At 47.1% G+C, this 13,516-nt stretch overlaps 1 protein-coding gene across 5 annotated transcripts in view; it reads left to right on the top strand.

Annotated features, from left to right (window-relative positions):
- RAPGEF4 (Rap guanine nucleotide exchange factor 4) overlaps positions 1-13,516 on the top strand; it is a 260,265-nt gene that overhangs the window by 219,879 nt on the left and 26,870 nt on the right. For all 5 annotated transcript variants that reach the window (XM_070422742.1, XM_070422743.1, XM_070422745.1 and 2 more), the window contains 6 exons: positions 3,937-4,087; positions 6,296-6,384; positions 7,116-7,146; positions 7,369-7,447; positions 8,849-8,995; positions 10,683-10,780. In XM_070422742.1, the coding sequence (XP_070278843.1) occupies positions 3,937-4,087; positions 6,296-6,384; positions 7,116-7,146; positions 7,369-7,447; positions 8,849-8,995; positions 10,683-10,780 (595 nt within the window). The remainder of the gene's footprint in view (positions 1-3,936; positions 4,088-6,295; positions 6,385-7,115; positions 7,147-7,368; positions 7,448-8,848; positions 8,996-10,682; positions 10,781-13,516) is intronic.

Below are 13,516 nucleotides of genomic sequence, written 5' to 3'. Positions count from 1 at the left end.
TCTCATTCAGTGCAAGTATTTCCAGATCATTTGATAAAATCATTGAAATAGTATATATTTTACTTTCTCTACTAATCTACTCTTAACATACACATTAACCAATTACATATTTCAGATAGTGTTCTTCAGATGTTAAAAAATATCTTGTGTGTGTGGAATACATTGATAATCCTTTCTAAATTGTTATACATCCTGAACAATAGTTAGATTTTTATTCCAAACAGGACTTACTGCAGCAAATGGACAATGCATTTTTCTAGTTTTAGCCTGATGTGTTTAAATTTATGAACATACTACATTTGAAATATTACTCTTCTTAGGTTGCATTTTGACATCATATTGATACAAGAGACCTGATTAGATGTTCTTTATTTTTTGGCTGCTACCTAAAGGGTATATAGTTGTGTATTTTTTCCTTTCTCTACCTTTTTTTGTCGGTGTTTAATAAAATCTAAAAATCACATAAATCTTCTAAAAGCCTGAGAAGATCGTTGTGTGAATAGAAGCCCCAGCAATACGCCTAAGTCATTTCAGGAGTAATCAATTACAGATAAAGTCTCCTCTGTGTCCCTTAAGAACCTGACTCAGCAGCCTGCTCAGGACTGGAACGGTATGTTGCCTAGGGAGGGCACATGCGTGAATTCAGCTATAAAAGCAGTATTACCCCACCTCTATTTTAGTAAATCAACATCTGTAAGGTGAAAGGCAAGGCTTTGTGAAACAAATCAATGCTTCCTTTTATTTTCCAAAGGCAAAAATGCTTAACGTTTATGAGAAATTAGAGAAAGCCTCTTTCCCCCAGATTTGGTTAGTTCCAGCTCCCAGGAGGCTGGGAGTTACTCCTGACAAGCAGTGTGCACCAACTCTGGTTTAGGTTCCCATCATGCTGAGTCAGCTCCAGGAAACTTGGATTTTTGCCCCTCAGATACAATTATTCAATAATTTCATGAACCCAAGAACTAATGTCACTATAGCCACTATTTGGGGCTGTGGGAGCAATGATAATGGAAAGACCCTTGTCTGCCATTTACTCGCTGACCAAGGCTGAGCAGATCTCCCTGACCCTCAGTCTCCTCATCTGTAAAATGTTTCCCCTGCACGATTGTAGAGAGAGCATTATAGGATCCTATGAGCACATCAAGCATCTACACTAATAAAAGAGAAAGATGCAAAATGAATGTACCTTCAGGGCGCCCCACAGCCAATCAGGAGTGTGCATGCAAATTAACTCGTCAAAGCTAGTGGCTAATTTGCATATGTAGGCGCCAAGCAGCTGGGGGCGAGGTGGCCGTGTGGTGGTGCCAAGCGGCCTGCATCCCGGGGACAGGTGTCCTCGGGAGCCAGGCCGCCCTGAGCCTGTAGGCCCGTGAATAGGCCCAGAGCAACCGGGGTCCTGGAACACCCCCAGCCACTCCAGGCCTATGCGCGCAGATGCCAAGTGGCTGGGGGCGGGGCGGGAACATCCCCAGGATCCCGGTGCTTTGAGCCAATGTGCGCGTCCCCCACAGCAACCGAGCAGACAGCAGGGCCCTGCTTGCCCCTGGCCATGGCAGCATGGGGCAAGCAGTCCCCTGCAGAGCCCCCACAGAGAGCAGACACCAGGGCCTGCGGTGGCATTAGGCAGGCAGGTCCGCAGAGAGCAGAGAACCACAGGGAGCAGGCCTAAGCCATCAGTAGGACATCCCCTGAGGACTCCCAGATTGGAGAGGGTGCAGGTCGGGCTGAGGGACCCCCCCCCCCCCACCCACGTGCATGAATTTCGTGCACTGGACCCCTAGTATTTATTATAAACTTTCAAGCTCTTTACACATTTGAAGTGTTAGCATGCTAATCCCTCCAGTCAGATTACTCTATCTTTCATTGTTGACAACAGACAAATTTCCCAAACAGGAAAGAAGACAAGGAAAACCTCTGTCTTGACCCTCAGAGACACGTTGATTTAGTCATCCTACAAGGGCCCCAGAGGGTAGCCATAGGTGTGCTGCTCATACCTCTGTAGCCAACACACAAGCATTGTGTTGGTCCCTGGAATCCAAATCCAGATAACCTGGAAAGTTAGGCTTATAGCCACTCGATATCAACTTGAAATTTCAAACCATTTCAGCCCCATACAGGTAGGAAAGACTCTTTTTCTCACTGACTCTTGGTTGAACCAGTACATATTTTTATAATCTGTCAGAAATCATTCATTTGTAACCGCCATGTACCTGACTATGCTGCTAGTTACCATAAAAAATAGTCATAAAATGTCGTGCCCAGCATTGCCATTCTTTTTTTTGGGCGGGGGGGGGTGGGGGGGGGGGCAGGGGGGAGAGTTATGTGTGCAGACAATCAAGAGACCAAAGGGTTAATCAGAAAAGAAATAATTTTCACATAAAGCGATCTTTCTTCCCTTTTTTTTATTGTAAGTTCAGAGAGAATTGTAGCAATACAGGTTAAGCAATTTTCTTTTTTATGACTCCCGTGCTCAATTTATGAAAGCCATTTTGCAACCCATTTACATGCAGTCCACCTTGACTTTAAGGTTCTGTCATTTATCTTGATCATGATTATTTATAGTCTTTAGAAAAGGCCTTTCACTGGTGTAGTTCTCAAGCACAGCACAGCCAGGAGGCAGTTTTCTGCAGTGCCTTTGAAGTCCTGGTGGGAACCGAAGGCGCAGCCAGTCTCGTAGGCAGGTCTGAGACATGGGGCTAGGCAGCTGAGGCACAGGGCTGTTGTGTAATGAGGAAGAAAACTAGCTGGAATTAGGAGTCCTGGGTTCAAAACCCACTCCACATCCTCACTATGTAATCCTGGCCATTTATGCTCCTTTACTGTCAGTGTGCTCACTTGCAGAAAGGGAACGATACTTTCCTCACAAGACTAAGAAGTAGAGCTTGACTGTGGTACTCTATGTGCAAATCGCAGTGTAAGTGATAATGAGGGAAATGGTTCTGCGAATGAATTATCTGTAATAGTCACTGAAAAAGGAACAGTATGTCTAGTTTAAAATCTTTCCTGACCACATACTATATTCTCCTTACTGTAATCCACGTAAGAACGAACGCCGAGAGCAGGGACCTTTACCTGACACATATAGCGGGCACTCAATCAAGTATTTGTTGTATTAATAAGTAAATAAAATTTCTAGATAAAAGTCCCTGTGCTAGGTATGGTCTAGAATACAACACCATAGTGTATCATCTGAAGTCTCAGAGAGCTTATAGTTTATTTAAGATGGCTAGCCATAAATGCACAAAAAGCCAACATGAGTTAGTTGTGGTTCCAGACAAGAGAAGAAGGAATGGTATAAAAACTGAGTCCCTCACCAGATCAATACAGCAGGAATCTTCCCTCATCCTCATACTGGTGAGCTTATCTTCCTCCAGCCTCACTCCCCGCCCCCTCGCCCTCCTCCCCACGCATTCTTTATATCAGTCATGGTTCTGGAGTTACTAGATGAGCACTTGGAAGGGTTTCACTGAAATGCGTATCATGAAGGGGATTAAGGAGATGAGTGCAGAGTTGTGGGAACCAATAAGAGATGGCAAGGCACCCAGAGACCAGGGGCAGTGGGAAGCATTACCACCCCTAGAAATGAAGGGCAAGGTGGAGGGCAGGCAGGGAATGTGGTGCAGCCCGATGAAAGCCGGAGGAGCTCAGCACAAGAATCCTGTCCACACACAAGTCCAGGTGGAGCCAGAGGGGTATGGGGATGGAGGGGGGTGTCTAATTTCTTGGGAAACGATCCGGTCAAGGTCAGCAGTCCTCAGTGCGGGTTGTATTCATTTGGACCAGAACTTTTGTGTGGGTGGAGATTCTGTGAGGGCCTGAGGGAAGAAATGAATGAATCAGTGCAGAAGGCTGGCTTTCTGACGCTGGGGTCTGTCACTCCCTGCCTTTGCACAGTCAAAGAGTGTGAAATGGCTAATGTCTTCCTTGACTCCTTGGAACTTACCACGCCCAGCCTTCGCAAGGTACGGAGCAGGAGAAAATGGATTATGCCCTCAACAACAAGAGGCGAGTCGTCCGCCTGGTTTTGCAGTGGGCCGCCGTGTACGGGGACCTCCTACAAGAGGACGAAGTGGCTATGGCTTTCCTGGAGGTACGTGGGGGAAGGGGGGGGTCTCTCTTCCCAGGATACACCTCTGTCCTACAATACACAGACTACCCATAGGCAAGGCAGCTTCCCTGGAGGGACTATAATCACAAGTTCTAGATTTTGTTAACATGTTTGTTTATCAGAAAGGTACTACAGTAAAAGTAAAGAAAATGATCATCCATTATCCCACCACTCTAATCCAATAACTGGTAGCATTTTTAAAATATTTTTAATTGATTTTAGAGAGAGGAAAGAAGAGGGAGAGAGATGGAAACATCAGTAAGAGAAATATTGATGGGCTGCCTCCTGCACCAGGAATGGAACCAACGACCTCCTGGTACATGGGATGATACTCAAGCAACTGAGCCACACCAGCCAGGGCAATAATTGGTAGCATTTTAATGTATTTTTAATAGTCTCTTTTTCTTTGTATATTTTGTATGGTTGTAAGCACAGAGTGCCCTTCAAAATGATGGCTGCTTTTTTCACTTAACTTCATGTATGGATTTTCCCACGTCAGTGGGTCTTTCTAATGACCTTTGAGTAGCTTTGCCACAGATATATTTATTTGTTCCCATATTGTTGAATATTTACATCATTTCCATTTTCACCTTCCTAGGATAATAGTGTAGTGAACATTTTTATGCATGTAGGTCTATTCTTGGTTACATTCCTAGACACGGGATTACTAGATCAAATGGAAGATTTTCAAGTGGAGGGAAGCAGATAATTTTATTGAGGAACTAGAGGCCCGGTGCTTGTGAAATTTGTGCACTGGTTGGGGGGGCGGGGGGGGGGGCCTCAGCCCAGCCTGTGCCCTCTCACAGTCCGGGAGCCCTGGGGGGATGTCCAACTAATGTGGAGTTGGGAGAGGCTCCCGCCACTGCCGATGTGCTCACCAATTGTGAGCCCAGCACAGGGCTTCTAGCAGAGCGGTGCTCCCCCTGTGGGAGCGCACTGACCACCAGAGGGGCAGTTCCTGCATTGAGCGTCTGCCCCCTGGTGGTCAGTGCATGTCATAGCAACCTGTCAGTCTGCCATTCGGTAGATATGCATATTAGCCTTTTATTATATAGGATTCCTGGGACCCTGAGGTGGCTTGGAAGAGACATGATTTATCTTGTAAACTCTGCCTTGAAGCTGAACTTCCCTTTTCTTTCCCAGGGCTCCCAGCCCACATTCAGCATTGACCCTGGATGGCATTTACTCCTCGATGACTCACTCTGTCCTCAAAGCCTAGATAAGGGCCTCGCTTCTGTGCAGGCAAAACACAATGTGGCTTCTATTTCAAACTTTATCAGTCTGTCTGTTCAAGAATGAATTATCCAAAAGAAACATACCCCTTATCTTCCTTTTGATCAGATCATTTGTCAGGCCGAGACAGGTGAGACAGGAGGAGGGGTGGACCTCAGAGTCCTTTAAAGCTGGGAAATGAAGTGTTTTGAAAATGTAAGGGAATAATAGTAGCTTCGCATCATGACTTGACTTTCGGCCTCTACCCATGGAGTAAAGGCCCACGTGGCGATTAAGCTGGCCCAGCCCCAGCTCCCATCTTCTGCTGTGGAGGCCACTGCTCCTGAGCAAAGCGGGGCACAGCTGCTTCTGCCACCGCTGCTCTGGGGCCAGGACCGTTCCCAGCACCTCAGCAAAGAGACCTGAGGTGGTGGCACAAACTCAACGTAAACTTAGCACAGTGCTGAAGGCCCTGCCTGCATTTTTACCACCGAAAATTAACTATAGCTAGTGGTGAATATTAAATAAACCAGCAAATACTAAGATAATATCAAAATCAATATTAAAATTCCCCTGAAAAAATATTGAGGAGAAAGACTATAAAATTACTCATGTCGAAGCATTGCATTGCATTGCTTTGCCTTTCATATAAACAATCCATTTGCAATTAATTCTCTGTGGTAAAATATAGCCAACATAAAATTTGCCATTGTAACCATCTTTAAGTGTATAATTCAGTGGCATTAATGACATGCACAGTGTTCTACAACTGCCACCTCTATTTCCAAATTTGTTTCCCCACTTGAAATTTTGACTTCCGGCTTATTTTAACTTTCCTTTTTTTGTCTCGGGCCCATGAAACCCTGATCTGGAGATGCTAGTGAAACAGGTGACACAGGGACATGTCTTCATTGCTCTTTACAGAACTGCGTGCCTTATCGATTCTTGTTAAAAGCCTGTGACCTTTGCCAATTACAGGAGTTTTATGTGTCTGTGTCAGATGATGCCCGGATGATCGCCGCCCTCAAGGAGCAGCTGCCCGAGCTGGAGAGGATTGTCAAGCAAATGTAAGGAAGGGCTTGGCTTTGGGGTATACTTCCATCACGGCAGTGCCTGCTCACAATCAAAACATCAGCCACAAAGTCCTTTGCCCCCACAAGGTGAAGGCTGGTTTTTCAATGGCCCTGCAGTGTCCTGATTTGAGCAGACTGGGCCTCGGGTGTGGGTGCTGCGATGAGGCCAGAGGGATCGAGGCACTGAGAAGCTGCTCTGCTGCCTCCTAGGCTGGGAAGCTGCCACGAGGAAGCCCGGGAAGGAAACGACCCTTCTTTGGGGCGTCTAACTCAGTAAACGTGGGTCCCTGTGGTTGAGAGCAGCGAATGCAGCCATAAAATGCTCAGCGGCATCGAAAGGAAGTTTGAGGGGAACATTCACTTTCTACTGCCAGAACTGTTGATATTTGTGCCCTCTCAGTGAAAACATAGGTTTTCACATGCTGTTCCTGAGCCGCGGATTAAATATTGCAGAGAGTGTATGCTGCTAGGTAGACTTTGAGAGCTAGACACCCGGGCTTTTCACATCAGTTCCGCTAGGGATCTGCCTGTGGCAAGTGCTGATCTCTTTGCTGGGTCCTCCCGGCTTTGGTCTCTTCATTTTAAGATGAGGAGGCTCAGATCGCCTCCCGAAGGGATGCTGTGATTTCATTTTCTAACATAAGATTAAAGTCATATACAAGTGAAGAAACTTCAAATAATAGTGCCAACGGTATTAAATAATGTGCTCTCTCTGTTTCTCGTAGTTCAGAAGATGCAAAGAACCCACAAAAGAAGGTAAGTGGCAATGGATTAGGATTCTCTAATTGTCCGTGCCCTGTGAAATGATAGTGCTCCAGACATGTTACATTGCAACGCATAAAAGTGATGTTTTCATTAATGCAAACTATGTTTTCTTCATTTCTGGACTCTGACTGCTTCTCAGGTGTGTTTCCTTTGAGTTGCAAATGTGCAGCAGTCGCTCTCCCTTTAAGGCAGTTACTGATGTTATTTTTGCAGCACAAAGTTCTTTTGCAACATTTCAACACAAGCGATGAGAGAGCCCAGAAGCGCCAGCCTATCCGTGGCTCTGACGAAGGTGAGATTCTCTCCCAACTCAGGATTGTTTAGATTATTTGAATGAAATCTTCCCCTGGGAATCATCACCGTGGACCTGCAGAACAGCTTTTCTTGGGGAGCCCCTTTGCACTTCACATGGTTTGCTTGGGGTGCCTTTTTGCATTCTGATTATTTATGTTCTTGAACGCTGTGCCCGGAGCTGAGGTGCTCATCCACACTTCCTCACTCTGCCTCTCTCGCTGCCACCTGTCCTGGGAGGGAAGAAAGGTCATCTCAGGGCCCAGGTGTCAAGATTGCCCACCTCTGGGAAGAGCCGGCAGGAAAGTAGGTGGCACTTTGCAGACGCCCAGCAGAGGTGGGGAGCCAGGGTCATTTGTGGAGCAGGGCTCCTGCCCCAGGGCAGGCCCTGGCCCCGAGCACAGCCTCGTGAGCAGCCACCAGGGAGGTGCAGAGGATGGCCATTACTATTTGGTTGTTTAAGATTTTTTCCAAAAAACAAAACAAAATGAAACGAATATCAATGACCATTTTTTTTAACTCACAAATGAACCTTGGAATTTAGGAGTTGCTTCTAAACCCAAGCATTACAGTAGCTAGAACTGCTTCCAGGATTTGTGTGTTCAGAGGTGAGCCTGTGGGTGCCACACACGTATCTGCTGACCTAAAAGCCACCCAAGCTATGTGGTCCAGCCCCAAAGTACACAAACCAGTGACCAAGGGAGCAGGACCGGTAGCCTGTGTTTACTCCTCAGGTAGAAGCGCTCCTGTTGGCAGAGGTGTCACTGTTGGCCCACACGGCCACACCAGGCAGCAGTAACCTGGTCATCAGCCTGTAACACAGCACTCCCCGTATTGTGAGAAAAGATCGGCTCCCAGACAGGGTCAGACCCAGAAAATTGACTGAACCATGCTTCTCATTTTTCCCCATGATCTGTTTGTGGGTTTTCACAAATAATCTGTTGATGTTGTTTTGCTTTGTTTTTTAAATATTTTTTTTTTCTGATTTTAGAGAGGAAGGGAGAGGAAGAAAGAGTTAGAAACATCAATGATGAGAGAGAATCATTGATCGGCTGCTTCCTGCACACCCCCTACTGGGAATTGAGCCTGCAATCCAGGCATGTGCCCTGACCAGGAATTGAACCATGACCTCCTGGTTGATAGGTTTATGCTCAACCACTGAGCCACACCTATCGGGCTGTTGTTATTTTTTAATTGGGGGCCATGCACTTATTCTTAGACCACTGCTAAGGGTAAATTTTAGAAGGGGACAGGCACAGGTGTAGATGAGCCCAAATAAATATAATAGTAAGAAGGCAAGATGATGCAAATTTTGGAGGATGTCTAAGCATTTTGCATAGCTTATGGTTTTCTTAAGAACTCCTAAGACTGATTGACCACATTGCTGCTGCCTTCCCAACAGTTCTGTTTAAGGTCTATTGCATGGACCACACCTACACAACCATCCGGGTGCCGGTGGCCGCCTCGGTGAGGGAAGTCATCAGCGCAGTTGCAGACAAGCTGGGCTCCGGGGAAGGCCTGATCATCGTCAAGATGAGCTCCGGAGGAGGTAACAGTCTCACTTAGTACTTGGAGCTTCAGCGAAACGGGATATCCCATCCAAACAGAAACCCCACCAGGAGTGAGTGTGGCCCTTCCACGTTGATTTAAAGGGACAAGTTGGTGCTGTGTGTCCTGCCGTGAATAACGGAGGTCACATGGTTAGCAGTGAGCTAGGTAAGTGCCCACTCTACAGCAGAAAGAGGGAAGTGATCGAGCTGAGGCAGCTGGACTGAGGGCTCTGGGTGGATGTCAGCCTGGAGTTCTTTCCATACAAACCCTAAAGAAAAAATGCTCAAGGCCTTGGAGCTCTGAGAAACATGGGCTCTAAGAGAGCATCTAGCATGATACGCTAAAGTCTGAAGTTGGAGCTGGTCACAGGCTAGTTCTTCTCAGCTAATGATGGACACCCTCTTCATGAGGTAGCTCTGGAACCTAGGTCATCAAACCCATGGGATTACTTGATTAGTCTCTGCTTTCCTGAAATGTCATTCATTATATATTTGCTGGCCACTCAGTGTGTCTGTGACAGAAGAGGAGGGTTGGACACAGCTTATGCCTCCAAGGGACTCCCAAGCCGGTGAGGAGATGAATTAAATGAACTGTTACAGTCCATGCCAGCAAGTGGCTAGGAATGGTCAGCACAGCACATGTGGCCAGGAGAGCCAGGAGGAAGGAGCAGTAAGGTTCCTTATCCAGCAATGATTTGACAGCCATTTGGGGAATCTTTCAGGATCAGGGGAGCCATTTCTGCCACCTTTGAAGACAAATGATGCCTGATGTAGAATTTTGAAGTGCATGCTGGACTCTCCCAACGTTTCTCCTCCCACTTCTGTCCCAGTAGCCCAGGGCCCAGGAGGCCTGCCCTCACCCACCCTCTGTGCATTCTTCCCACAGCTGTCCTGGTCGGTCCCTCACTTCCTCAGCTTCACCCAGATGGCAATGGCTCCCCGAGGACCCCTTCCTTTGCTCGATTCCCTCTCTGAAATTGTATCTTTCCCCCTTGCACATGCTGCCTCGCCTCCTCCCTGCTGCATTCCTTTCTCCACTTCTCATTCTCTGATAATACAGGTGTCTTGGTCACTGCCTCCTCACTATGATGTCAGCTCTTTCTGAACTAGGATTTTTTTCTGCATCGTTCCCTTCTGTTTCCTCATTGCCTAGAGTAGTGTCCAGCATGTAGTACATTCTAAATAAACAAATGAACTAATTTTAAAATATAGAAGGCTTAATACAGGTAATGCAATTGTCCTCCAAATTTAGAAATAAGTGAAAAATAATATTAAACTTTGCATCTAAAGTCATATGGGGTCTCAGAACCCTCTGCCTACGTTTTCTAAAAGTGATCTTTCCATCTCCAAAGCCTGGGTGTGATTCCCACCCGAAAAGATAACTTGTCATGTAAATAGCAAGTGTGGCTTTGTATGTAATTACAGCTGCAGCACAGAACTGGGTGAGCTGACCCTCAGGTATTTGCAGGCTGTTTTTTGGTTCTTTCTGATGGCATCCTGAGTGCCGAGTGCCTGTGTGAGCGCTGTGGCCTTTTTATTCAGCGGGCCCCTTCAGCGCTGTATTTTATGCAGTCGCTCTGCGTGTCCCGGTAATTCACCGAGCTGGCAATTTGTTGGTGTGATTAGGGCAGTGCAGCAAATCTCAGATGCATTTAATAGGCAATCTCATGCTTTTTATGTTCACAGAAAAGGTGGTGCTCAAACCTAATGATGTTTCAGTATTTACGACGCTCACCATTAATGGACGCCTGTTTGCTTGCCCGCGAGAGCAATTCGATTCACTGGTAGGTGTGGGTGGCCCCTCGGAGCAGCGTCCGCAATCAGAAAAACTTGTCTGCAGCTTCACTTGGCAGTCATGCTGAACCTAGTTGCTAAAAAAATCTCAAAGGCTACTTGGTTTCTTTCCTTTCCTGCGGTTTATTGGGTGAGCCCCGGGTGTTCATTTGAGATGCCCTGAGCTTTAGGTTTTCCTTTGTGGAATAAGCCAAGTAGCACCACTATCAGGGCATAATTGAGCTTTCAGAACTCTGTAGTAATTAGCCTCCTTGAAATATCCCCAAATTAATTATTGATATTAAAATATGAATAGCTAAAACAGGATAAAAATAATTTTAAGACAAGCTATTCTGATTGATCATACTTTGGCAAAGCCCTCTCCAGTCTATGAAAATTACTGTTCCCCAAAAGTGTCTGCCCCGTGTAGGAAACACCAGGGACCAAACAGTCTTACCCACATCTCCGAGACCTGGTTCCCAGCCACACAGAGCTCTCCGTGAATATGGGATTAGTTAGTCCGTGCTAATAACTGGGGAGCCTACTCTCTCTTATGCAGGTGGTAGGGTGCATTTCTGTTTATCCTATAAAAATTAGGCATGGAGGCGAGTAGCTGTTAAAGTACCCTGCGTGTATGTAGGGGGGAAGGGGGGTACTTCACAAAGCCTGATACAATTCAGAGGATAGAGGACTTGTTTTTCCATCTTTGAACATGCAGGGGCTAGAGGTGAACTGCATTGCATTTGGGGGGAGCATTTAACTACATCACTGCATAAATACCTTCAAGTTTCCAACTAGATATTATAGGTAAATCAAGATTTCCCTCCTTGGACTTTTAGAGCTTGTTTTCCTCATAATTCTGGTGTTCTGGGTTGGGGAGAGCCATTTTGCACACTCTAGCACAACTCAGCGGATTTTTGCAATATCTTGAATTCACCTGGAGAGGAACTTAGCCACACAACCTGAGTCCTCTCACTGCTCCCTCCTGGGTCTTGGCCCATGAGCCCCCTTGCCTTTCCTCCACCACCAGCGCTATAGGATCCGAGTCTGCTCACCATCCTCTTCATATGTCTTTTAGTCATCTCCATTCTCTGCTTTCTAAAAAATAAGTATTTCCCATTGAGGGACTAGGCAGCAGTAATGTTGTAAATGAGTCGTGCGGCCCTCGCCTGGAAATGAAAGCCGTCAGAAGCCCGCTCAGTGCCGCCGCTGGGGTGCTGCGGGATGCGTTGGCCACATGACGCGCATGCCTCTCCTGCCAGCTGGTTCCTGGCCACGGTGCGCAGGGCCGCGGTGTCCAGACGGATCTCATGGACTGTCTCCAGCTCCCTGTGGGGCAGACACTAACTCGTAAGCCTCTGTTTATTTGCACATCATCCCACAGCCTTACAAGTTCTTAGTCCTTGCTCGTCTTCCATTTTAAGGCCTGAGCAATTGAAAGGAATTTACTTTGCAACAAGCACCCGGGACGTGAACTTGTTTAACTTTTTCTGCAAGTTACGTCGTCAGACGAAGGAGTGGTCAGACCTTACCGGCCTCACAAAACCAAAGACGTGCAGCTCCTTCTCCGGCTTTCTACAGATTTCTTTACGGACAGTCCTTCTGGGAACAGGGGTGCACGGGGCCAGTCAGCAGTCCAGAATGCTGGCCAAAGCCTGGGCGTCACCGGCGTGCACTTAGGAAGTGTCTGTTTTGCGCTCGGTGCTGTGCTCGCTCCTGTGTAGCCCTAGACTGGCATCCCTGTGACAGTTACTATGAGACTAACACAAGCAGACAAGAACAGAACAAATCGTGGTGCTAAATTGTGTTGTCTGGAATTAGCAGAGTGCCAGCGATTTATCCTAGTTGGTTACGGGCATGGATGCTGGAGCTGTAAATGCTCTTGACATGTTGTTGAAGCATCACTATTAGTACAGAGCCAGTTATTGTAAGTCCCACCGTACTGTGGTTTGGTTCTACTTGGATCCATTCACTGGTTCCTTCGACGTTTATTCAGTGCCTACTATGTCACTCCAGGTATTGTAGATGGTTGTGGCTCTGGGAACTCACCGTGTGATGAGGGACACCAGCGTGGAATGAGAACTTAGTGCGGCCAGTGAGAACCCAGAGCGAGTCACGCGGTGTGTGGGAGCGCGAGGAGTGAGGGAAGCTGGGATGGCAGCTTACTTTCACCGTCTCTTTGTCACTGACAATCAGCACACCCTTTTTATGTCTGAGTTTCCTCATTTGGAAAGTGGGAGGGGAACAGTGCTATCCTCTCAGTCTCCACCACCCAGACCTAACAAAGACACCAGCTCCCAACAAAGAGCAGAGCAGGAGTCTGGGCGTGCTGTGCCTCCGGGCAGGCAGTTTCTGGGTCTGTGTGTGCGGCGCAGACCCTGCAGACACCCCGCTGTGCCTCCCCTGTGGGAAGTTTCCACAGGGATGCCCACATGGCAGTGGCCCGAGGAGATGCCATTGGTCAGCAGGTCCATTCCCCACTTACACAGAGGAGCCTGTGGCTGCTCACATCGGAGTTTCATGGAGGGATGGGGTCAGCCTGTCCTTGACCAAAAAGGGAGGAGACTCACTCAGTGAGCCCTGCCCACTGGAAAAAAAACAGGTAAAGATTTAACAGGGCTTTCTGTTAATCTCTCAAAAGGGATGCAGGAATGATAGACCCATATCCACAAGTAAAAGAACTTTGCCTATTTCTTTATATTGGCATCTTCCCTGCAGTTGTTTGGTTCATTTGTCCCCTCTATGGG

This window comes from Myotis yumanensis, unplaced genomic scaffold (assembly GCF_028538775.1).
Source record: "Myotis yumanensis isolate MYYU_CA2020_CCGP unplaced genomic scaffold, mMyoYum1.0.hap1 SCAF_8, whole genome shotgun sequence".
Lineage (NCBI taxonomy): Eukaryota > Metazoa > Chordata > Mammalia > Chiroptera > Vespertilionidae > Myotis > Myotis yumanensis.
Note: the sequence above shows the minus strand (reverse complement) of the source record. Positions and strands in the feature narration are given on the sequence as shown.